The sequence below is a fragment of the Rhinoraja longicauda genome, chromosome 1 (genome assembly GCF_053455715.1).
Source record: "Rhinoraja longicauda isolate Sanriku21f chromosome 1, sRhiLon1.1, whole genome shotgun sequence".
Taxonomy (NCBI): domain Eukaryota; kingdom Metazoa; phylum Chordata; class Chondrichthyes; order Rajiformes; family Arhynchobatidae; genus Rhinoraja; species Rhinoraja longicauda.
Window position 1 is genome coordinate 52,597,730 of NC_135953.1, and position 27,329 is coordinate 52,625,058.

The 27,329-nt window shown below is 42.1% G+C and overlaps 1 protein-coding gene across 2 annotated transcripts in view; it reads left to right on the top strand.

Moving 5' to 3' along the window:
- The window catches only part of LOC144592626 (kinesin-like protein KIF2A), a 122,081-nt gene that overhangs the window by 45,806 nt on the left and 48,946 nt on the right, over window positions 1-27,329 (top strand). For both annotated transcript variants that reach the window (XM_078397317.1, XM_078397324.1), the window contains exons 8-13: window positions 918-972; window positions 13,991-14,153; window positions 17,443-17,533; window positions 20,018-20,081; window positions 23,440-23,531; window positions 26,007-26,149. In XM_078397317.1, the coding sequence (XP_078253443.1) occupies window positions 918-972; window positions 13,991-14,153; window positions 17,443-17,533; window positions 20,018-20,081; window positions 23,440-23,531; window positions 26,007-26,149 (608 nt within the window). The remainder of the gene's footprint in view (window positions 1-917; window positions 973-13,990; window positions 14,154-17,442; window positions 17,534-20,017; window positions 20,082-23,439; window positions 23,532-26,006; window positions 26,150-27,329) is intronic.

Sequence of the window (27,329 nt, forward strand, 5' to 3'; positions counted from 1 at the left end):
CATTAAGCTGGAAAGAGTGCAGAGAAAATTGACGAGGATGCTATCAGGGCTTGCAGGGCTGAGCTATAGGGAGAGGTTGGGCAGGCTATGTAGGACTTTATTCCTTGGCGAGCAGGAGGATCAGGGGTGATCCTATAGAGGTGTATAAAATCATGAAGGGAATAGATGGGGTGAATGCATGGAGGTAGCCGAATCAAAAACCAGAGGTCACGTGTTTAATGTGAGAGGGGCAAATTTGAAGCATGTAAAACTAAATATATTTCCCTTTTGCCCCTAAATGTAAGTCCTACATTCCCCCTTGAAACAATAGGGTCTTGTGTCGTGCCCAAACATCTGGTGAGACTGTTATCCTCACATAATGTTGAGGAACATTAAAGTGGCCAAAAAAGTGGTGTGGAGGGGCAAGTGACTGCAGATCCTATATTCCATTCCTATATTCTTGAGCAAAACACAAAATGCTGGGGGAACTCAGCAGGTCAGGCAGCATCTGCAAGGAATGGATAGGCAGTATTTCGGGTTGGGGCCCTTCTTCAGACTCTAGCCTAAAGAAGGGTCCCGGCTCAAAATTTTAAGCAAAACACAATACAGTGGTTTCGCAGATTAACAGATTAGGTGTTCCAAATCTTTCAGTAAACCCTGAATGTGTGCATTTGATATCAGATTTTATGAAATCTGAAATTTCAATTTATGTCATTAAATACCAGTGAGATCCAATTGATATAAATGCTAGTAGACTACAAGGACAAGCCCAGTGTTAGAGACTATGACCAAAGTTGTATTTATACAGCTGTATAATTTTGATGTTGAAGTGATTTTAACTGAATGCATTGATTAAGTCCTCTGGTTTGATTTAATAATCTAGCAGTATGCATTATTAAAACAACCTGTTTTGTAGCTAAACTTCATTATTCTTTTAGATTGATGAACAAAGAATATGTGTTTGTGTAAGAAAACGACCACTAAACAAGAAAGGTAAAGTCAATTTTAGTTTTCTTTTAAGCTATAATTAGTTTACTTAAAAAAAAAACTCTTAATTGATTTCTAATCAAAATTTCTTTTAGCTCAAGAACATAGGAAAATACAATACTCGGAAAGAGAGTGCATTTCATACAGTTGGGACTATAAATTAAAGAATTCTTTACATTTTATGATTTTTATGCTAGCTTGTACCTTGAGTTTGTTGTCACAGATTACATTTCCAACTGCTACCAACCAGAATGTGCTGTATTCTCAGGTAAGTTTAGCAACACTTAAGGCCTGAACAGAGAACTTAAAGAATCTTTATCGTTCTGCTTTTCCTGTTGGATACATCATAAATCCCCTTTTCTCTATGCTTTTGGTTGTTTGATTTCGTGTGGTTCGGGTTGTGCAACACTGGAAATATTTATTTAAAGTAAAACATACAAAATAACACTGCACAATGAAAGCAAAACAATTACAAATAACAATAATGAATCTCTTATACGGAAACTTAAAAGGCACATCTCCAAAAGGCTTGTCTATATCCCTGAACTAAAGCCTGAACTCAATCTATGAATGAGCTCTAAGGTAGACTCAAAATGCTGTAGTAACTCAGCAGGACAGGCAGCATCTCCGGAGAGAAGGAATGGATGACGTTTCGGGTCGAGACTCGTCTTCAGACTGATGTCAGGGGAGTAGGCGGGACAGAGATAGAATGTAGTCGGAGACAATAAGGCTGGTGGGAGAACTGGGGAGGGGATGGAGAGAGAGGGAAAGCAAGGGCTATTTGAAGTTGGAGAAGTCAATGTTCATACCGCTGGAGTGTAAGCTACCCAAGCGGAATATGAGGTGCCGTTCCTCCAATTTGCGCTGGGCCTCACACTGACAATGGAGGAGGTCCAGGTCAGATTGGGAGGGGGAGTTAAAGTGCTGAGTAACCGGGAGATCAGGTAAGTTAATGCGGACTGAGCGGAGGTGTTCAGCGAAACAATAGCCGAGCCTGCGCGCGGTCTCGCCGATGTACAGGAGTTGACACATGGAAGAGCGGATACAGTAGATGAGGTTGGAGGAGGTGCAAGTGAACCTCTGCCTCACCTGTAAAGACAGTCGGGGTCTTGGATGGAGTCTAGTGGGGTGGTAAATGGACAGATATTGCACCTCCTGTGGTTGCACGGGAAAGTACCTGGGGAGAGGGTGGTTTGCCCTTAAATATACCTGGACTATCTCTGACATCTCCCTCCCGTTTCTGGACCTCACCATCTCCATCACAGGAGACAGACTAGTGACGGACATTTACTACAAGCCCACCGACTCGCACAGCTATCTGGACTACACTTCTTCCCACCCGGTCCCTTGCAAAAAGTCTATCCCCTACTCCCAATTCTTCCGTCTACGTCGCATCTGCGCCCGGGATGAGGTGTTTCAGACTAGGGCTTCCGAGATGTCCTCGTTCTTCAGAAAACGGGGCATCCCCTCCTCCATTATAGATGAGGCTCTCACTAGGGTCTCTTCTACATCCCGCAGCTCCGCTCTTGCTCCCCCTCCCCCCACTCGCAACAAGGACAGGATCCCCCTCGTTCTCACCTTCCACCCCACCAGCCAGCGGATCCAACATATCATCCACCAACATTTCCGTCACCTACAACGGGACCCCACCACTGGCGATATCTTCCCATCCCCTCCCCTCTCTGCGTTCCGCAGAGACTGTTCCCTCCGTAACTCCCTGGTCCACTCGTCCCTTCCTACCCAAACCACCCTAACCCCGGGCACTTTCCCTTGCAACCGCACGAGATGCAACACCTGTCCCTTTACCTCCCCCCTCAACTCCATCAAAGGACCCAAACAGTCTTTCCAGGTGAGACAGAGGTTCACCTGCACCTCATCCAACCTCATCTATTGCATCCGCTGCTCTAGATGTCAACTTATTTATATCGGCGAAACCAAGCGCAGGTTCGGCGATCGCTTCGCTGAACACCTGCGCTCGGTCCGCATTAACGCAATTGATCTCCCGGTGGCCCAGCACTTTAACTCCCCCTCCCATTCCCAGTCTGACCTCTCTGTCATGGGCCTCCTCCAGTGCCATAGTGAGGCCCGCCGGAAATTGGAGGAGCAGCACCTCATATTTCGCCTGGGCAGTTTGCAGCCCGGTGGTATGAACGTCGACTTCTCCAACTTCAGATAGCTCCTCTGTCCCTCCCTTCCCCTCCTCCTTCCCAGATCTCCCTCTATCTTCCTGTCTCCACCTATATCCTTCCTTTGTCCCACCCCCGACATCAGTCTGAAGAAGGGTCTCGACCCGAAACGTCACCCATTCCTTCTCTCCCGAGATGCTGCCTGACCTGCTGAGTTACTCCAGCATTTTGTGAATAAATCCATACACCTGTCTGACAGATCAGAAACACTCTTCAAGAGTCAGGTGTGGATTTGTCAATGACCACTGTCCGCAGAAGACTTCATGAACAGAAATACAGAGGCCGCACTGCAAGATGCAAACCACTGGTTAGCCGCAAAAATAGGATGGCCTGGTTACAGTTAGCCAAAAAGTACTTAAAAGAGGAACCAACACTTAAAAACATAGAAAATGGGTGCAGGAGGAGGCTGTACGAGCCATTTATGTTTAGGCTAGCTACTGTTGGCATATTATATTATTTTATCTGGATATATCTTGCCGTATGATTTTGAACACATTGGGGATGGTCACTAGATGTACAGGGTGGTGTATATATATGGGGATAAGGGACTGGGAGTGGCCATATACAGGGAGGGTGAGTATATAGTTCTTACCAGACCTGGATAGACCATCGACTGGAATGACCTGGAACCAGAACAGGGACAGAGCAGCAAGCTACGACTCTTATGCGAAATAAGTATAGCCTGGTATGTTCATCTCCTTGTTTGTACAACTACTTTAATAAACAACCAATTAAACTGGAAAAACGACTGGAAGATCTGTTCTGTTGGGTTTGCGTAACATCACTCCGACTCGCTGTGAAGTAATGGCAATTGGAAAAGAATTCATTGGAAAAGTCTCGAAGTTGACATTACAGAGTCCATTTGGCCCTTCGAGCCAGCACCGCCATTCATTGTGATCATGGCTGATCATCCACAATCAGTAACCCATGCCGGCCTTCTCCCCATATCCCTTGTTTCCTCTAGCCCCTAGAGCTCTATATAACTCTCTTTTAAATTCACCCAGTGCATTGGCCTCTACTGCCTTCTGTGGCAGAGAATTCCACAAATTCACAACTCTCTGGGTCAATGTTTTTTTTTTCTCACCTCGGTTTTAAATGGCCTTCCCTTTATTCTTAGACTGTGGCCCCTTGTTCTGACCTCCCCCAACATTGGGAACATTTTTCCTGCATCTAGCATCTTATAATGCTTCAAAACTCATTGGCCGACAGTTAATTCTACAGTAAGACAATGATCCCAAAGATACTGCTGAAGGAACAAAAGAGTTTTTCAAAGCTAAAAAATGGTCAATTCTTGAGTGGCCAAGTCAATCACCCGATCTGAACCCAATAGAGCATGCCTATTATATGCTGAAGAGAAAACCGAAGGGGACTAGCCCCCAAAATAAGCTAAAGCTGGCTGCAATACAGGCCTGGCAGAGCATCACCAGAAAAGACATCCAGCAACTGATGATGTCCATGAATCGCAGACTTCAAGCAGTCTGCATGCAAAGGATATGCAACAAAATACCAAACATGACTACTTTCATTTGCATGACATTGCTGTGTCCCAAACATTATGGTGCCCTGAAATGGGGGTACTATGCATAAAAACTGCTGTAATGTCTACATGGTGAAATCAAAATGTATAAAAATGGCCTTTATTAAAATCTGACAATGTGCACTTTAACTACATGTGATTTTTTACTATTACAAATCTCAAATTGTGGAGTACAGAGGCAAATAAATAAATGATGGGTCTTTATCCCAAACATTATGGAGGGCACTGTAGTTAAAATCGGAAGTGTCAGTATTGCAGTTGAACAAAGAGAACAATGGAGGCATGAGGGAGGAGTTGGCCAAAGTTGACTGGAAAGGGACCCTAGCAGGGATGACGGTGGAACAACAATGGCAGGTATTTCTGGGAATAATCCAGAAGATGCAGGATCATTTCATTCCAGAGGAAGAAAGTTTCTAAGGGAGTAAGAGGCGATCGTGGCTGACAAAGGGAAGTCAAGGATAGTCTAAAAATGAAAGAGAAAACGTATAACAGCAAAGATGAGCGGGAAGCCAGAGGATTGGGCAACTTTTAAAGACAACAGAAGGTAACTAAAAAGGCAATAGTGGGAGAAAAGATGAAGTACGAAGGAAAGCTAGCCAAGAATATAATGGAAGCTAGTAAAGGCTTTAGGTATGTGAAGAGGAAAAAAGTAGTTAAGACAAATGTGGGTCCCTTGAAGACAGAAACAGGTGAATTTATTATGGGGAACAAGGAAATGGCAAACGAGTTGAACAGGTACTTTGGTTCTGTCTTCACTAAGGAAGACACAAACAATCTCCCAGATGTACTAAGGCATAGAGGACCTAGGGTGATGGAGGTGATTAGTCAGGAAATGGTGTTGGGCAGACTGATGGGATTGAAGGCTGATAAATTCCCAGGGCCTGATGGTCTGCATCCCAGGGTACTCAAGGATGTGGCTCTAGAAATCGTGGATGCATTGGTGAGTATTTTCCAACGTTCTATAGATTCTGGATCAGTTCCTGTGGTTTGGAGGGTAGCTAATGGTATCCCACTTTTCAAGAAAGGAGGGAGAGAGAAAGCAAGGAATTATAGACCAGTTAGCCTGACATCAGTGGTGAGGAAGATGCTGGAGTGAATTACCAAAGATGTAATAACGGCGCATTTGGATAGCAGTAACAGATCGGTCCAAGTCATCATGGATTTTCGATGGGGAGATCATGCATGACAAACCTTCTGGAACTTTTTGAGGATGTAACAAGTAAAATGGACAAGGAGAGCCAGTGGATGTATGTACCTGGACTTTCAGTAAGCCTTTGAAAAGGTCCCACACAGGAGATTAGTGGGCAAAATTAGAGCACATGGTATTGGGGGTAGGGTATTGACATGGATAGAAAATTGGTTGGCAGATGGGAAACAAAGAGAATGGATAAACGGGTCCCTTTCAGAATGGCAGGCAGTGACTAGTGGGGTGCCGCATGGCTTGGTGCTGGGACCACCGCAGCTATTTACAATATACATTAATGATTTAGATGAAGGAATTAAAAGTAACATTAACAAATTTGCAGATGACACAAAGCTAGGTGGAAGTGTGAACTGTGAAGAGGATGCTATGAGGATGTAGGGTGATTTGGACAGGTTGGGTGAGTGGGCAGATGCATGGCAGATGCAGTATAATGTGGATAAATGTGAGGTTATCCACTTTGGTGGCAGGAACAGGAAGGCAGATTATTATCTGAATGGTGTCAGGTTAGGAAAAGGCGAAGTACAACAAGACCTGGATGTCGTTGTACATCAGTCACTGAAAGTGAGCATGCAGGTACAACAGGCAGTGAAGAAAGCTAATGGCATGTTGGTCTTCATAACGAGAGGAGTTGAGTACAGGAGCAAAGATGTCCTTCCGCAGTTGTACAGGGCCCTGGTGAGACCACACCTGGAGTATTGTGTGCAGTTTTGGTCTCCTAATTTGAGGAAGGACATTCTTGCTATTGAAGGAGTGCAGCGTAGGTTCATGAGGTTAATTCCTGGGATGTTGGGACTGTCATATGATGAAAGAATAGAGCGACTGTACTTGTATTCACTGGAATTTAGAAGGGTGAGAGGGGATCTTATAGAACCATAAAATTATTAAGGGATAGGACACGCTTGATGCGGGAAACATGTTCCCGATGTTGGGGGAGTCCAGAACCAGGGGCCACAGTTTAAGAATAAGGGGTAGGCCATTTAGAACTGAGATGAGGAAAAACTTTTTCACACAGAGAGTTGTGAATCTGTGGAATTCTCTGCCATAGAAGGTAGTGGTGGCCGATTCACTGGATACATTCAAAAGAGAGTTAGATAGAGCTCTTGGGGCTAGCGGAATCAAGGGGTATGGGGCGAAGGCTGGAACGGGGTGCTGATTGTGGATGATTAGCCATGATCACATTGAATGGCGGTGATGGGTCGAAGGGCCGAATGACCTACTCCTGCACTATTGTCTATGTATCTATGACTCTGTCCTTGTTACGAATGGGGGGGGGAGGGGGAGTAAGAGCAGAGCTGCAGGATATCAAGTAGACCCTAGTGAGAGCCTCATCTATAATGGAAGTGGGGAACCCCCGTATCCTAAAGAATGAGGACATCTCCGATGACCTGGTATGGAAAATCTCATCCTGGGCGCAGATGCGGCGTAGTCGGTGGAATTGGGAGATGGGGATAGAGTCTTTTCAGGAAGCAGGTTGGGAAGAAGTATAGTCTAGATAGTTATGGGAGTCAGTGGGTTTGTAATAGATGTCGGTCAATAGTTTGTCTCCCGTGATGGAGCTATTAACGATGGAGCTGTAAATTTGAATCTACGACCCTAATTGGAGCTTTTCTCAAAGATCACGCCCTGCCTCCTCTTGAACCAGTTTCAAAGCTTCAATCCAGAAATATCGTTCAATCAAAATCATTATCAATCCACCTGTTCATAATTCCCAGTATTAAGTACTGCAGTACACACTATCTGTATGTTATCACTCTCTAAACTTAAGTTTGTGGCAATTATAATGGATTTAAATCCACATTCCTTTGAGAATCATGATTATTATTTAAGTTATGACTTTTCTGCACTGTACACAGTTTAAGGTACTTGAACTAGTCATGGGAGCTCAGCTGATGGGTATGAGTTGATCTTTCTCTAGTGTTTGAATATCTTCGTTACAGTAAAATAACAGGCTTGTGCATAAGAGTCAAGGTTAACCTTGGCATTAATGCGTTACACAATATGTGCTTTCCTTTTCGGCTCTGTGAACCCAAACAAACCCCAATTTTTTGGAGGGTAATGCCCCAGGATTGAGAATTTGCCTTCATTCTGCATTTGGTTCTGGATAAATTGGCTGTTCTTCCACTGATGAGACAGATGGTGGCTAATGGAACAGGCAGGCGGTTAGTGAGGTAGTCTACTCCTGCTCTGCTCATCCAAGGCTTCATTGCTCCTGATGTATGCCATCATGAATGGCCCTTCACATTTCTGAGCTGTTATGGGCTAAAGATTCCCAGGAGATATAGATATGTTTGAATACAAACATCCTTGAATCTCTTCCTCCGTCCTCTTTGTAATATCTTCCTGTGATCAAGCATGCAAAGTCTACAATGAAGAAAAAGAAACACTTCAAATACAAGATCCTCCTAACTAATTGATGGCACATTTAACAGAATTAAAAGTAATTTTGTACTGTTTTAAATGTATACTACAAGTTGTTATAGAAGTCGAGGCTGGGTATTTTGGAACTTTAAAGAATAGTAATGTAGTTGCTGATAAAAATGTTCAAAAATGATATGCTCACCTTCCCTCTTCCAGAAACTGTGCCCCTCAGAAAATTAAGACGCAACTGGAGACAGCAGGCTTTAAGGAACCAGGAGGCAGGCAGAACTCCATCAGGTAGCAGGCAGGAACTAATCAGGTAGCAGAATAGCGAGAGCAGTAGATAGAATAATTAGCCACCAATTGAGAAGAATCACGTTTTCTTCCTGGTGTCTGATTTATTATAATTTTGGAAATCTATTAGCCTTGAAATTTGATGGCGGTGTGATATTTAAAGAGGTTGCACATATACCAACTTAATTTTCTCCAGAGATATTCTGAAAGTAAAACAATTTTAGAATGTTTACTGTTCACATTTCTTTGCATTAATGCCACTATCAGCTATTTTTATTTTTCCATTAATTACTCCTATTCAAAAACAATGGTCAGACCTATCTGATCATTAGCAGTTAATTTGACCACATTTTTCTGTCAATAATCTCATTTTATGCACTTTGTAAAGTTTTTTTTTTCCTTGTATCTGGTCAATTATGGGAAAAAAATCCTTATTTGTTGATGGTTAAACAGCCAGGATGCTCCTATAGAACACAATATAGAAATACTGATCCATGGAAGTGGTTAGGAGCTGAAGCATTTGCAAACTCTTAGGTGATATTCTAAAATCACAAATCCATAAAATATTCATGTAGTACATAGGACTTAAAAAATAAAATCTTGATGCTCAAAATAACATAGTGTGTACATGGTGCCATGCCCCCAACATCAGTAACCAGACCACTGAGGTTTAAACAGCTTTTAAATGAACAGAATGGTGAGTCATGCTTACGTTGGAAATGAGACGCGGCTACTTTTCAAAGACTGGGTTCAGACAAACGAATGCTGTGACTTAATCGTCAAACATGTCAAAGTATTTTCCAACAGTTCCTTTGATTGTGAAGTTTTTCTTGAGTGCATGCTCACTGGAATAGGTAATGTTATTTACAATCCCTTTCAGTAAAGACAGTTATTGATCTAATACTAGCCTGCATTAACGTTTGGCGTAGACAGTTAAACTATGTCAGTGTCAGGGTGACATCAATTCCTTCCCCCCACCCCCCTCTCCATCCAACAAAGCACATTAGATCAAATCTTGCACTGCTCACACCAGCAGATCTAGCATATCAGCAAGGAGATGAATTAAGTGAAAATAGGAAGGAGGCAAAAGGCATCAGAAATGTAGCAGGATCCGGAGGAGGATAACATCCAATGGAAACAGTTCAAAGCTCATTCACCATAGAGTGAAAACTTATGTGTAGAGGAGCAGGGAATTAAATTTGTAGCATAGAGTAATAGAGCTGAACAGCACTGAAACAGGCCCTTTGGCCCTCCTTGTCGATACTGGCCAAGTTGCTGTATTGGGTTGGTCCCATTTGCCTGTCTTTGGCCATAACACTCAAAGCCCCTGCTCTCCATATTTGTCCAAATGTATTTTTAAAGAAGTGTAGTTATTTCCACTCCTGTAGCTTTCTCTGGCAGCTCATTCAAGATATGGAATATCCTGCGAGTGAAAACGTTGCCTTGAGATCCCTGTTAAATCTCTCCCGTCTCACCTTAAGCGGATGTCCTCTGGTTTTAGTAACCTCTACAATGGAAAAAAAGACGGCACTTTTACTTCATCCATACCCCTCATGATCTTCTACACCTCAATAAGGTCGCCCCTCAGAATCATAAGCTCTAAAGATAAAAGTCCTATCCAACTTCTCCCTAAAATTTATTCCCGCAAGCCCAGACAACATCCTGCTGAATCTCTTCTGCACCCTTTCCAACCTCTTTCTATAGGTGGGCAATCAGAACTATACACAGTACTCTTAGTGTGGTCTCACCAACAACTTGTACAGTTGCATTATGATGTCCCAACTAATATATTCCATACTCTTCCCAATGAAGGCAAGCATGTCAGACAGCTTCTCACCATTATAGAGTCATAGAGTGATACAGTGTGAAAACAGGCTCATCGGCTCAACTTGCCCACACCGGCCAACATGTCCCAGCTACACTAGTCCCACCGGCCCACTTTCTCATTCATATCCTACACATCAGGAACAATTTTACAGAATCTCTGGATTGAAGGAATGGGTGGCGTTTCGGGTCGAGATCCTTGTTCAGATGGTCTGAGTCTCGACCCGCAGCGTACCGCTGAGTTACTCCAGCATTTTATGTCTATCTTCGACGTAAGCTAGCAACTACAGTTCCTTCCTACTCATAACCTACAAACCCGCACATCTTTGGGATATGGGAGGAAACTGAAGCACCCGGAAGAAACCCATGTGGTCACAGGGAGAATATGCAAACTCCACCAGACTGCACCCGAGGTCAGGATCGAACCCAGGTCTCTGGTGCTGTGAGACATAGCAGGAAATATTGGAGAATGGAGCAGGGGACAGGCAATACTTGTGGAAAAAGAAATGGTTAATATTTCAGGTTAATAGCTACTTTGAGTTTCTCTGGTCTCATTTCCTTTTAACAGAATTTTAGAAATTTAGAATTTTAGAAATTCCATCAGAGATCTTGTGATTTCTTCTATCACCGATACTTCTATATTTTAATTTCCACTTTTTGTCATTGCCCTCCATTTTATTTGTTTGTCCCACTGTATTTTTTGCTCGTGTGGTACCACATCTTTTGGTTTAATTTTGGAATCAAATCTTTCTGCTCTCTAGCACATTAACCATTTTGTTTTTTAATTATTTTTCTTTACTTGTATTTGTTTACATTGTTCCATCTCCTATTCAGATACCAACTTGGTTTCCACATTAAGTGACAAGTAGAGTAATAATCCTGTTACAGTTTAAGTGTATATTTTAATATGATAAATAAACCAATTTACTGCCAGATGAGATTGATTGTCTCGTCGTAAATAATTTGTGGTATTGAATTTGGATCATGCCACAGATTTGGCAAAACTTTAATTTCTGCCCGATTAATGGTCTTAAAAATGGGAAATTCAGTATTGTATAACAGCCGTACATCAGCTAGTTACCCATGACATAGTCAACTATGGATGCTGATGCCACCAATGCTGACTTTCATACCACCCGAGAATGTTATCTAAGATTTTAGAGATTTAATTTCAGATTCATAGGTGCTACTGTCGTGGGTAGTAGTTTCTCTCTGTTTATATTTAGATTATTGCTCCTTAAAATGTAGGTCAAGATTTGGCCTCAAACGCTCAAAGATTTTAACCTTGAATTAGAAGTTTGGATCGCCAAACATTTATGAGACTGGAAGAAAAGAGGTTATGGGGAGAAGGCAGGAGAATGGGGTTAGGAGGTCGAGATAGATCAGCCATGATTGAATGGCGGAGTAGACTTGATGGGCCGAATGGCCTAATTCTACTCCTTTTCCTCTTATGACGAAAACGGAACACAGTATTCGGGGTTCGGCTTCACAAACATCTTGTACATAAAGTTACATAATACCCCAACTTTTATGCTCAATTCTCTGCTTGATGAAGGCCAGTGTGCCAAAAGCATTTGTCGCCACCAACCTGTCTGCCTGCGACACTACTTTCAGGGAACTATGTACCCATGTGCATTAGCTACAGGAACTTGGCAACGACACCAGCCTGACCGCGGGAGAAGACGGCAGGGGAAGAGAAAAGACATTCTGGCCTTCCATCACAGTGAGGAGGGGACTGGAGGAGACTCACTGTGATGGATGTTCTTTTTTTTTGTGTTGGTTGGGGTTGTGTAATTTGCTTATTTTACTGCTTTTATTGTTGGACTGTGGGTGACTAAATTTTGTCCAAAAAACTTGTTTTTTGGATGACAAATAAAGATATCCTGAATACTTAATCGCTCTGCTCAACTTCACCCTCTGGGACCCTACTGTTCACTGTGAAGACCCTGTCTGGGAGAAACTTCCCAAAATTTGGCACAGCCCACTTAACTGATAGCTTCCCAAAAAGGGACCAACATTCTAACTATTGGTATTGGTTTATTATCATCATGTGTACAATCAAGTCATACATAGGTAGTGTAAAGAGGAAATATAACCAGATAGCAGAATCATTTTGACTGGATTAGGGGGCATTAGCTACAGGGAGAGGTTGGACACGCTTGGATTGTTTTCTTTGGAATGCCGAGGGTTGCGGGGAGAGACCTGATAGAAGTATATAAAATTATGAGAGGCATAGATGGGGGAAATGGTCATAACCTTTTCCCCAGGATGGAAAAATTAGAAGGCATAGCTTTATGGTGAGAAGGGCATAACTTAAAGGAAATGTGCACGCCAAGATTTTTTTTTAAACAGAGTGGTGCGTGCCTGGGACAAGCTGCAAGGGGTGGTGGTTGAGGCAGATATGATAGTGGCATTTAAGAGACTTTTAGATATGGATATGGAGGGATATGGATTGCGTGCAGGTAGATCTATGTCTTGGCATCACGTCAGACACAGACATAGTGGGCCAAAGGGCTCGTTTTATGCTGTACTGTTTTATGTTTTAATTTGTTACAGTGTTACAGCTACAGAATAAGTGAAGATAAAGAAAAGTGCAATAGCCATAATTGGGTAACTTATGTGATCAGGACTTCACCTGTACCTATTGTGAGCACTGTGCGGAATTTTCTTCCGTCTTCTCAGGAAGTAGAGGCATTGGTGTGCTTTCCTAGTTGTGGTTGGATCAGGACAAATGATTGATGACATTACACCTAGAAACTTGAAGCACTCGGCCATCTCCACTTCAGTATTATCAATGCTGACTGGGGCATGTACAACCATTTTCTGACGTCATTGACGAGCTCCTTTTAACTTACTTAGAGAGGGAGAGGTTGTTGTCTTGATGCCATGTTATTAAGGTCACTATCTCCTTCCTATACTTGTCATAGCTGAGGATCCAGTTGCAGATGGGGATGCTGATTCCTAGGCCCAGGTGTTTGGAGCCATATCATCAGAAGTCCATCTGGTATTTTGTCTGTCACCCACCAGCTCATCATTTTTTGTTTACACATTAGACAATAGGCGCAGGAGTGGGCCATTCGGCCCTTCGAGCCAGCACCACCATTCAATGGGATCATGGCTGATCATTCTCAATCAGTACCCCATTCCTGCCTTCTCCCCATACCCCCTGTCTCCGCTACCCTTAAGAGCTCTATCTAGCTCTCTCTTGAATGCATTCGGAGAATTGGCCTCCACTGCCTTCTGAGGCAGCGAATTCCACAGATTCACAACTCTGACTGAAATTTTTTTTTCCTCATCTCCGTTCTAAATAGCCTACCCCTTATTCTTAAACTGTGGCCCCTGGTTCTGGAGTCCCCCAACATTGGGAACATTGTTACATTCTTGATGATAAAAGCTGGAGGGATTCAACTTTAGTACTGTGATTCTTGTCAGTTGAAGTGAAATGAAACATTGTACTTTGGAACAAAGCTAGTCATCTGTTAACTTTTACCAAACAAAATTTCGTTATTTGTTAGCAAACTTGAAATGTAATTTAAAATGCTTGTTTTAAAAAACTACTCAGGAAACTTAATGTGCATGTGCTTTGGTGAAATGTAACTCTCTGCCTTAATCTCTTTTCAGAAAATGTAATAAGGGATCTGGATGTTATTACAATTCCCAGTAAGGACGTAGTAATGGTTCATGAACCAAAGCAAAAGGTGGACTTAACAAAGTACTTAGAAAATCAAACTTTTCGTTTTGATTATGCTTTTGATGAGACTGCTACAAATGAAATGGTTTACAGGTAATGAAAAACAAAATCGGAAATTTACCTATTAACTGGCATGCCTTGTTATGGTAATACCAAGTCTAAAAATACTAGACATGAGGCAAAACAGATTATTGAAATTAAATTAATTGATCTCCATACTATTGCTTTAAGTAGCTCGGTATCCTGAATTTTCTGATCATGCACATCTAGTTAAATCTTTAAATATATAATGATTTTTTAAAATATTACTGCTTTTGTGTATATTAATCAAAAAAGCTACATGCTTTGTTAGTACTTGCTGTTTCAAAAGAGCTGTTCTAACCCCAGATCCACTAGTATGTACTGGGAATTTATTTTTCTCAATTGTTTCCACTGCTCCATTCATGCCCACCCCTCCATGCTATCAGCTTTCCTGTCATAATTGCTATATGACATCGTACACAAGTGTTCAGTTTTAGTTTTCAGCCTATAATGCAGTTTGTTGAATCACTCAGTACAGAATCAGCCACGGTTCATTTCGTCCATCTTTTTGAAAGACCTAACTCATTAGCTATTTCTTTTTCCGTAAGCCTACTGATCTTTCGCTTTAAAAATGACCAAATCCCTTTTGTCTGTTTAATCCAAACTTCCTACTGCTCCCCATTATTGTCTAGTTTCTGCTTGATTTCATTTCCCCTTCCTCTTTCATTTTGATGACTTCATACATCCTACGGTTGGACAGCATACCAGTTTACAAGGCTGATAAACTAACTTTAGCAGAGTGGATTTGGCTGTTTTTTAGGTTTTGTGAAATCATTGGGTTGAATCACCAGTGTACTGCTTATCTGAAAAAAGGTAGGCTGAGACTACAGAGAAAAGGCACATATACTATTATTTATCATATGGACTTCCAGATGGAAACTCAGAGCATTTGACTCCTTGGCCTAAAATGGCTTATTTTATACTCTACTTTGATTCCCTCAAGTACAGCATATTAAGGGAAGATGTAATTAAAGTGTTTAAGATTATTAAATGTGTTGATTGGGTACAAAGTGTGCTGTAATTACTTGACCAGGCTGCTGCAATAGCGCCTTCCAACCCATGACATCTACCCACCAAGAGGTAGAGTAATACTGCAGAGTAACCTGCAGAATCTTTCCAGATCTCATCTTCGTAACTTGGAAATATGTTGCCTGAGCATCATCGTTGCAAGATCTTTTGTTGAATGCAACAAAATCTTTTCGCAGTACCTCGGACCAACCCAATAGTGGGACCAACCCAAATGGGACCAACCCAATAGTGAAAAAATTCTAAATCTAAACACTCTGGCCAATAGGTCTATGGGACTACATTCTCAGAAGGCAGTTCAGGATGGGACCCTTCAGTCTGATGGAGTAGAGTGGAGAAAAAGCTGGAAAGAAGAAGTGGGGATGGGGCTAAGCCTGACAAATGATAAGTAGGGCTCTGGGTAATGTTGTAGAGCAGAGGGATCCAGGAGTACAGGTGCATAGTTCCCTGAATGTGGAGTTGCAGGTAGATCAGGTGGTCAAAAAGGCTTTTGGCACATTGGCCTTCATCAGCCATTGAGTATAGAAGTTGGAAGGTCATGTTGCAGTTGTATAAGACGTTGGTGAGGCCACTTTTGGAGTATTGTGTTCAGTTCTGGACACCATGTTATAGGAAAGATGTTGTCAAGCTGAAAAGTCTACAGAGAAGATTTACGAGGATGTTGCGAGGACTAGAAGGTCTGAGCTATAGGCAGAGGTTGAGTAAGCTGGGACTCTAATCCTTGGAGTGCAGAAGGATGAGGGGTGATCTTATAGAGGTTTACAAGATCATGAGATGAATAGATCAGTGGATGCACAGTCTCTTTCCCTGAGTAGGTGAATCGAGGACCATAGGACAAGTTTAAGGTGAAGGGGAAAAGATTTAATAGGAATCCGAGGGGTAACTTTTTCACACAAAGGGTGGTGGATGTATGGAACAAGCTGCCAGAGGAAGTAGTTGAGGCAGACACTATCCCAATATTTAAGAAACATTTAGAGAGGTACATGGAAAGGAGAGGTTTGGAGAGATATGGACCAAATGCTGGCAGGTGGGACTAGTGTAGCTGGGACATGTTGGCTGGTGTTGGCAAGTTGGGCTGAAGGGTCTGTTTCCACACTATATGACTGTGGATAGATGCAAAATGGTGGAGTAACTCAACAGGTCAGGTAGCAACTCATGCAATGTTTGAGATGTTGCCTGACCCGCTGAGTTACTCCAGCATTTTATGTCTATTGTTAGTGTAAACCAACATCTGCATTTCCTTCCAAGATGCTGCCTGATCTGCTGAGTTACTCCAACATTTTGTGTCTATCTTTGATGTAAATCAGCATCTGCAGTTGTTTCCTACACAAATAATAAGAGGATACAGGTGATTGGCAGATGGATGAGACAATGACAAAGCTAGAGGTGAAAAGGAGACAATGTCAGATAACGAAAGAAGAGAGTTGAAATGCAAAGCCTGAGGGAGGGATATATGTGGAAAGGGATGGTAGAGGAGAAACAGGGGGGAATATAAGGAAAATAGGGAGTAGGAGATGGATGTGGGGGGCATGAGAGATAAGCGTACGGAGAAGGGGAAAGGAACAGGGTGACCAGGGTGTTTTCATAAATTATATCAATTGTGTTGTAGTCAGAGTGCATCAAAACTAAAAATGGACTTGAATCAGCCTTAAAGCATCAGTATCCACGCAAACAACCATTTTATTGTTGTAAAATTTGATTAGAACGAACATACTGTATGCTTACCCATGCTTCTGTCACCTCTGGACTTGACTTTCTGAACAGCCTCCTATTTTGCATGCCTATTGGCCATATTCAAACCACTTCCATTGCTGGTGAACAGTAAACTAGACCTTAATTTTAAAACATTTCACTTTATTTTCACTTCCTTGTATGGTCTCCCCACTGATATAAAACTATTATAACAATTATAGCTATGAAATAATATATGCTATAAAACTATTTTTATAATCACATATAACCGTGCAGTAATAACCCTGCCTCCCTTCACCAAAGATATGCTTTTTCATTTGTGATATTTTACTTGCACCAACTGTCAATCAACAATAACCTCTGGAATTCTTTTCATAAACCTCTACCATTTCTTTCCTGAAGGCACGTTTTAATACTTATATCTTTGACCAAGCCTGTGACCATTGTATGAGGAAGTTCCTGTGATGCATTTGGGAAGTTTGGGATGTTGTGCTTCATAATGGCACTATGCAAATATGAATTGTCGTTGATAAAGTGAAGAATTTTTGAGTGCACACTCTTACTTTCATTTTCTGGTCTTTAGATTTACAGCTAGACCTCTGGTAGAAACAATATTTGACAGTGGAATGGCAACTTGTTTTGCGTATGGTCAGACTGGAAGTGGAAAAACACATGTAAGTGTTCTATTTTTTGCAAATGAGTTTGAAAATAGTTGCTTGACAGAGGTAATTGTAGTTGGAATAAAAATCTATTCATATTCAAGAACAATTTAATTATGTTTTATCCAAATATTGTACATGAAATTATTTTACTTGGTCATTCTTGCAGTAATGTATTCAGCAACTTATTGTAAATCATACGAATGACATTGCTTTTCATTATCTGGTAGCATTTATTTTCTTATTTCATTTGTCAAGGTCCAACAAAGAGATTCTACAAGAGAACATTGATTTCTCTTGACGAATAAAAACTTTTAATTTTAGCAGCTTCAGCCTCCAAATTACTCCATTCAAAAGGTCACAACACGAGTCAATTATTTTTTTGGGAAAGAGTGGAACAGTGGAATTGAAAGAGTGTAGGATGCTGAAGACTGCAGAGAGCAGGGCCGTGTAGTTATGATGAAGGATCGTTGACCTGAAACATTAACTGTTCTTTCTTCCTCGCTCCACAATTTTTAACCCAGTAGATCTTTCCAGCATTTTAGTTTATATTTCAGATTTCCATCATTCACACCGTTTGGTACTTGGATTAGTTTGGAATTTTTCTGGTTAAGGACCAAAGAAGAGCCAATAACCGACAAGCTTTAATATTTGTGCCTTAAACCGCAAAAAAATCCATGGGATTTCATCTGTGCACTATGTAAGAGGTACTGGTTTAGAGCAAGCAACAATGACAATGTTGTTAGCCAGGACTCAAGCTTGTCTCCAGAGGTGATGGTGGTAGAAGAGGAAATTCCAACATGGCAGCAATGGAAAGTGAAGGGGAAAGTCAGCGGCTGTGAACGGTCTGCAAAATTGCGTCACGCCCTTGGAAAGTGACCTGAAGCTCCGTGGTCCACTCGGGAACTGTGGTAGGCCAACCTTGATGCACAGAAGTGGAGGGATGGCCGCTGGAGGCGATGGGCTGCATGTTTGCAGTAGTTATGGGTCCTGGTGTTTGCGGATATGGTCGCAGACGTCTCTTTAACAGCTGAGCGAGCGAGTGGATTGAGTAGCTGGTGGCAGCTGTAGGGATTGGCGGTGGAAGGAGCCGATGGCATTGTACTGGGCCAGGCTGACATCATCAATTCAGTGCCACCAGGACACTGGATCTTTGAAGTGAGAAAATAAGAAATTACATATCATCTTGGGCTGAGTTCAAACTTTTCAGAGACTTGAAAATTGCAAGATAATACTGGAGCTTTCTATGTGCTTTACCAGGATAGGATTTTTGTTTCATTGTATCTCTGTACTTGTGACAATAAATAAATCAAACCAAACCATCATTGACAAGGCCAGAATTAGAGAAAATTAATTTGCAAGGGCAGTTTGAGGTTAAGAAGGAGAAAGTGCTGGGGGCTCTTGAAGAGTAATCAGGTGGATAAATCCCCAGATGTGATGGGATCTATCCCAAGTTATTGAGCAAAATAAGAAAGGAGCCTAGATAAAGATCTTTGAGCCTTCTAGCCACGGGCGAGGTATCAGAGGATTGGATAGTAGCTAATGTTGTTCCTTTATTTAAGAAGGGAAGTAGAGAGAAACCAGGGCCGGACAGAAATAGGCCAGTGAGTCACACATCATTGTGGCAAAGTTTAAAGGAGAGGTCGTGTCCATAACTCCCAAAGCAGTTCAGGGGAAAATCCATCATTGAGATGTTCATGGCACAACAAATGCACCATTGCCAATATTGTCCAGACATTAAAGAAATCACATTTTATTGAAATTGGAATTTGGTATGAATGTAGAATTATACACATTTTGGACAGAAAGACTAAATATTGGAAGTATATGCTCAATGAAATAATGTGAAAGTTATGCATGCATTATGAATCTAGCAGGTAATTGCTTGATAATGTGTGTGACAAGAGAAAGCCACAAAATAAACCTGGTACATTTTGGGGTTCTCCATAAAGGAGTTCAGGTGAAAGTGAATTAATTATAATAAATTGATATAAAAACGTCTATTATTGCACACAAAGACTGCAGTTCAATATTTAGAAGTTACAAAAGTCATAAACGATTAGGCATTCATCAGGATTATGTCAGACGTGGAAAATAATAATTCCAGACATACTGGAAATGAAGTGACAAGTTTCACTTGACAGACAATTGAATAGACTATTTAAAATAACATTAAGAATGGGGGAAAGATTGTATTTTCTTAAGAGGATCTAATATACACAAGAACATTTTAAAAAATAGGACATCAGAAGGACACATCAGATAAGGGAATAAAATCTGGATTTAGATTGCATTAAATTAAACAGTAGGAATATGACAAGAGAATCTTGAGTTCAAAGACTGTAAAAGGTCATATTAGTTTGTTAGCACTTACTCTCTTGTACATTTTTGACAACTTCTCCCAAAGTTTTAAAAAAAAACTGCAATCCTTTTCAGAATTGTGCCATTGGTGTTTACATTCATCCCCTCATTTATATTTGTTTCTGATTTCATATTTAGACCATGGGTGGTGACTTCACAGGAAAAAACCAAGATTGTTCTAAAGGAATTTATGCACTGGCAGGTAAACATTTTAACAAATAACATTTAAAAATAGTGTACTTTTATATCAAAGCAACAAAGACATCTGCAGGGCCTGATCGGATATATCCGAGGGCATTGTGGGAAACCAAAGAGGAAGTTACCGGAGCGCTGGTTAAAATTTACGAGTCATCTTTAAATACAGGAGAGGTGCCAGAGGACTGGAGGGTGGCAAATGTTGTGCCTCTATTCAAGAAGGGCTGCAGGGAAAATGCTGGGAACTATAGATTAGTGAACTTAATTGGAAAGTTACTGGAGAGTATTCTGAGAGATAGGGTATATACGCATTTAGACGGACAAAGGGTGATTAGGGATAGTCAGCATGGTTTTGTACGTGGGAGGTCGTATCTCACAAATCTGTGAGTTTTTAAGACGTGACCAAAAAGGTTGATGAGGGCAGAGCTGTAGATGTATATATGGACTTCAGCAAAGCATTCGACAAGGTTACGCATGGTAGACTGCTTTGGAAGGTTAGATCACATGGGATATTCAGAGATACTGAAAGGATGGAAGATTGGCTTCATGGAAGGAAGCAGAGGGTGATGGTGGAAGGTTTCTTCTTGGACTGGAGGCCTGTAGCTAGTAGTGTGCCTCGGAGTTCAGTGCTGGGCCCATTACTGTTTGTCATCTATATCAATGATTTGTATGAGAACATACACAGCAAGATTAGCAAGTTTGCAGATGATATAAAAGTGGGTGGTTTTGTAGATAGTGAAGATGGTTAGACAATAGACAACAAGTGCAGGAGTAGGCCATTCGGCCCTTCGAGCCAGCACCGCCATTCAATGTGATCATGGCTGATCATTCACAATCAGTACCCCATTCCTGCCTTCTCCCCACATCCCTTGACTCCGCTATCTTTAAGAGCTCTATCTAGCTCTCTCTTGAAAGCATCCAGAGAATCGGCCTCCACTGCCTTCTGAGGCAGAGAATTCCACAGATTTACAACTCTCTGACTGAAAAGGTTTTTCCTCATCTCCGTTCTAAATGGTCTACCCCTTATTCTTAAACTGTGGCCCCTGGTTCTGGACTCCCCCAACATTGGGAACATGTTTCCTGCCTCTTAACGTGTCCAACCCCTTCATAATCTTATATGTTTCAATAAGATCCCCTCTCATCCTTCTAAATTTCAGCATATACAAGCCTAGTCGCTCCAGTCTTTCAACATGTGACAGTCCCGCCATTCCGGGAATTAACCTAGTGAACCTACGTTGCCGCTGCACGCCCTCAATAGCAAGAATGGCCTCAAATTTGGAGACCAAAACTGCACACAGTACTCCAGGTGCGGTCTCACTAGGGCCCTGTACAACTGCAGAAGGACCTCTTTGCTCCTATACTCGATTCCTCTTGTCATAAAGGCCAACATGCCAATAGGTTTCTTCACTGCCTGCTGTACCTGCATGCTAACGCTTAAGTGACTGATGAACAAGGACACCAAGATCTCTTTGTGCTTCCCCATTTCCTAACTTGACACCATTCAGATAATAATCTGCCTTCCTGTTCTTACCACCAAAGTGGATAACCTCACATTTATCCACATTAAACTGCATCTGCCATGCATCTGCCCACTCACACAACCTGTCCAAGTCACCCTGCGTCCTCATAGCATCCTCCTCACAGTTCACACTGCCACCCAGCTTTGTGTCCTCCGCAAATTTGCTAATGTTACTTTTAATCCCTTCATCTAAGTCATTAATGTATATTGTAAATAGCTGCGGTCCCAGCACCGAGCCTTGCGGTACCCCACTAGTCACTGCCTGCCATTCTGAAAGGAACCCGTTAATCCCTACCCTTTGCTTCCTGTCTGCAAACCAGTTTTCTACCTGTCAGCACCCCTACACCCAATACCATGTCCTCTAATCTTGCCCACTAATCTCCTATGTGGGACTTTATCAAAGGCTTTCTGAAAGTCCAGGTACACTACATCCACTGGCTCTCCTTTGTCCATTTTCCTAGTTACATCCTCAAAAAATTCCAGAAGATTAGTCAAGCATGATTTCCCCTTTGTAAATCCATGCAGACTTGGAACGATCCTGTTACTGCTATCCAAATGTTCGGCAATTTCTTTTTTTATAATTGACTCCAGCATCTTCCCCATCACTGATGTCAGGCTAACTGGTCTATAATTTCCCTGTTTTCTCTCCCTCCTTTCTTAAAAAGTGGGATAACATTAGCTACCCTCCAAAAATTGCAGCAGGATCTTGATCGATTGGCCAGGTGGGCTGAGGAATGGTTGATGGAAATGTAATACAGAGAAATGTGAGGTGCTGCATTTTGGGAAGTCGAACATGGGCAGGAGCTACACACTGGATGGTACGGCTCTAGGTAGAGTAGAGCAGAGGGATCTAGGAGTGCAGGTGCATGGTTCCTTGAAGGTGGAATCAGGTAGATCGCATAGTCAAAAAGCCTTTTGGCACGTTGGCCTTCATCAGCCAGAGTATTGAGTTGGGAGATCATGTTGCAGTTGTATAAGACATTGGTGAGGCCACATTTAGAGTATTGTGTTCAGTTCTGGGCACCATGTTATAGGAAAGAGGAATAGATCGGGTAGATGCACATAATCTCTTGCTCAGAGTAGGTGAAGCAAGGACCAGGTTTAAGGTGAAGTGGAAAAGATTTAATAAGAATCTGTGGGGTAACTTTTTCACACAAAGGGTGGTGGGTGTATGGACCAAGCTGCCAGAGGAGACAATAGACAATAGGTGCAGGAGTAGGCCATTTGGCCCTGCGAGCCAGCACCACCATTCAATGTGATCATGGCTGATCATTCTCAATCAGTACCCCGTTCCTGCCTTCTCCCCATACCCCCTGACTCCGCTATCCTTAAGAGCTCCATCTAGCTCTCTCTTGAATGCATTCAGAGAATTGGCCTCCACTGCCTTCTGAGGCAGAGAATTCCACAGATTTACAACTCTGAAAAAGTTTTTCCTCATTTCCGTTCTAAATGGCCTACCCCTTATTCTTAAACTGTGGCCCCTGGTTCTGGACTCCCCCAACATTGGGAACATGTTTCCTGCCTCTAACGTGTCCAACCCCTTAATAATCTCATATGTTTCGATAAGATCCCCTCTCATCCGTCTAAATTCCAAGGAGGTAGTTGAGGCAGGGATATCCCAACATTTAAGAAACAATTAGACAGGTACATGGATAGGACAGGTTTGGGGGGATATGGACCAAATGAGGGCCTGTGGGATTAGTGTAGCTGGGACATATTGGCCGGTGTGGGCAAGTTGGGCCAAAGGGCCCGTTTCCACACTGTATCACTCTATGACTGTTTCAAGTATTACTATTTTGAATGTTCCTTTTTGATTTGAATCTCTCCATTTATTTCAACATTGCAGCTCGGGATGTTTTTCTAATGTTAAAGAAACCAAATTACAGGAAAATAGAACTTCAAGTGTATGCAACATTTTTTGAAATTTACAGTGGCAAGGTAAGTAAAACATTTTTTCACTTCCAGTACTTTGCTATTACATTTTTGATAATGCATGACTGAAATGATTTTAAAAATTTCAGAACACGATTACTTCTTGTAAATTCCAAGATTTATCTATATATATTTCAAATTTTCACTTTAATAGGTATCAGGTTTGCTTAATGAAACACAAAATAGAAAACAGATTCACTTCTTGCATTGTCTAATTTAATGCAGAATATTTAATTTCTTTAAGAACATGAAAAGTACGAATCAGGAGTAGACCAATTCTCTTGAGCCTGTTTGGCTATTCCATATGATCATGCACAATCTTTGGCCCAAGAGCAGAAAATGCTGAGAATTTAGCAGGTAGGGCAACATCTGTTGAGAGAGATGAAACTAAATATCATTTAAATTAAATGTAGTTATGAATTAACATTTCAGATTAAAGACTCTCCAGAACTGGGCAAGGGAGATAAAATGGTAGTCTTAATCTGCAGAGAAGGTAGCAGGAGAAATGTATAAGGCAAAGATAGTAATTGTGATAGGATCAAGTCTGAGTTGCTGTGGGGATGAGTTGCAGGGATCATCCAGTCAATGTTGTGTTAACACAAACAAGTGTAATATGTTGCTCGTAGCAGGGCTGCGGAACTTCTTGCTATTGAGGGCGTGCAGCGTAGGTTCACTAGGTTAATTCCCGAAATGGCGGGACTGTCGTATGTTGAAAGACTGGAGTGACTGGGCTTGTATATGCTGGAATTTAGAAAGATGAGAGGGGATCTTATTGAAACATATAAGGTTATTAAGGGATTGGACACGCTAGAGGCAGGAAACATGTTCCCAATGTTGGGGGAGTCCAGAACCAGCGGCCACAGTTTAAGAATAAGGGGTAGGCCATTTAGAACAGAGATGAGGAAAAACGTTTTCACTCAGAGAGTTGTAAATATGTGGAATTCTCTGCCTCAGAAAGCAGTGGAAGCCAATTCTCTGGATGCTTTCAAGAGAGAGTTAGATAAAGCTCTTAATGATAGCGGAGTTAGGGGGTATGGGGAGTGGGCAGGAATGGGGTACTGATTGTGGATGATCAACCATGATCACATCAAATGGCCTACTCCTGCACCTATTGTCTATCGTCTATTGTCTATTAACCTAGCCAGCATGTCAGGCTGCATGAATGGAGAAAAAAAATCTGAGCTAGTTTTACAAATGGACGACTTACAGAACAATTGGTCAAAGTTGAAGTGTTGATCCTCAAGCATACATCGAGCCTAATTGTACCAGTACAGTACAGGCAGCTACAGACAATGCTTAGAGTGGCTGTGCAATGGAAGATTAAAGAAGCAGGCAACCAGGAAACTCGGGGTTTGTTGTTAGCCTACTGAAGTATGAACTGCACATAGCAAGTAATTAAAAATAGAGAATATATGCAATGTGTCTTAAAGAGGTTAATCATTTTTATTTGTCACTACAGTGAAATGAAATGTAATTTCATTTCAAACGTAAGCTCGGGTGTAATCTCACTTTAAAATGTGAATTAGCAGCTCTTTAGCAAAGTAACCTGCGGCTTGAGGATATGGTTCAGACCCAGCTTATATTTCTTGTTTTTTAGCTCCAAATGGCTCTTAAACCCAATAAATATTTGCATTTGGTTTTCATCAAATGGAGCTCAAACAGTGCCAAAATTAAGTGTTCCAGCTCTCAGAATCATGACATTAGTTAACAAATGTAAACCAACACCAGGGTGTGTTAATTAGGAAAAATATTAAGGATATATGCTGCATTTTCATACAAACTGGCCAATTATGGGTACTCTTTTCCAGAAATCTAATTTCATATGCCTGCTCTCATCTTTCCATTAAGTTGAGGTCATGTAAATAAAAACACTCTATGATCCGTGCAAGAATGGAATGGTATTAAGAAAGGTGTTATGTTACTGATGCCTAAACATCTCAAATTGGCATATACCCCTGCTTTTTTTTCCTCAGTTTTTAGATTATTTCTCTTCGGGCAGACTCACAATTGGATGAAGTGTGGCTGCATTCAAAGAATGTTGCCCCAACAATGCAACTAACTTTCTTTTGTGGATACTGATTTAATTTTAGAAACATACTATAACTTTTTTATTGTCTAAGATTGTTATCAAAGATTCATATCTGGTAATGTTTAGATTTGAATTATTTCAGCAGAACTGATTATGTTGAATTTCAGTTATTCTTCTGCATAGACAAGAACTTTTAATCTGATGTAGACACAAAATGCTGTAGTAACTCAGCGGGAACAGCAGCATCTCTAGAGAGAAGGAATGGGTGACGTTTTGGGTCGGGACCCTTCTTCTGTCTGAAGAAGGGTCTTGACCCAAAACATCACCCATTCCTTCTCTCCAGAGATGCTGCCTGTCCCACTGAGTTACTCCAGCATTTTGTGTCTACCTTCGATTTAAATCAGCATCTGCAGTTCTTTCCTACACTTAATCTGATGTATTGTATTATTCAGGTATTTGACTTACTTAACAGAAAAACTAAGCTAAGAGTGCTGGAGGATGGCAAGCAACAAATTCAGGTGGTAGGGCTTTCAGAACGAGATGTTAAATGTACAGAAGATGTTTTAAAACTGATTGAAGTTGGTAATAGCTGCAGGTGAGTCTCCCTTACATGCATTACTTTTATGTTTTAAAATCTAAACTTTTTAGTCATATGCAATGTTTGGCATTTCTAAAATGTTTCCCTGCTTTAAAGCTTTTAAAGGTGAATTTTTTTTACATTATATGGTTTTTTAAAAAACTTGTGTCTAGCTTTTTGATGACAGCCCAACACATTGCGATCCTGCCAAAAGGGTGCTTGGTTGAAAATTTGTTCTTTTAGTTAGTTAGTGAGTGAGAGGAAAATAAAACGACTACTCAAAGTAAAATGCAGACACCAGGAACTGTGCTTGGATGTAGGCTCGCACCCGAAACTCTTAACATTGATGCTGAGTTCACCAGGTTCACTTAATATCTAGAAGTCCTTTACTGGATACATTTTTAATCATCCGTTTATTGACTATTAAAAAGAAGTAGGGTACTTTTGTAAAAAATGAAGGGCCAAGTATTTTTCACCCTTATTGCAATGAAGCTAATTCAATGACTCGAAGATGTGTATTTTAATACTAGACCAAGTGGACCCGTTGGGCCCAAACCTCTCCTGCATTGATCCTGTACCCTCTCCTCCCCCACCCCACGAGGGAAGGGGGGAGGGAGGGGGACCTCCCCTTTTCCCAGTACCCCTCTTTCCCCGTTGGGCCCGTCCTCGTAGGGTTTCCATTGTAACCGGGAGGAGGGGAGGGGGAGGGAAGGAGGTGGGGAGGGAAGGAGGTGTGGAGAGGGGAGGGGGGAAGGGGGGGGGGAGTGGGGAAGGTGGGGGAGGGTGGAGAGAGATTGGAGGGAGGGGGGTAGGGGGGGAGGAAGGGGGACCTCCCCTTTTCCCAGTACCCCTCTTTCCCCGTTGGGCCCATCCTCGTAGGGTTTTCATTGTAACCGGGAGGAGGGGAGGGAGGGAAGGGGGAGGGAGGGAGGAGGGAGGTGTGGAGGGAGGAGGGGAGGGTGAGGGAGGGGGGAGGGGAGGGGGAGGGGAGGGTGGAAGGAGGGGGAGGGAGAGGGGAGGGAGGGAGGGGGGAGGGGGAGGGATGTGGGAGGGAGGGGGGGGAGGGGAGGGGTTGAAGGGGGGAGGGAGGGGGACCTCCCCTTTTCCCAGTACCCCTCTTTCCCCGTTGGGCCCGTCCCCGTAGGGTTTCCATTGTAACCGGAAGGGGTGGAGGGAGGGTGGAATGAGGGGGGACGGG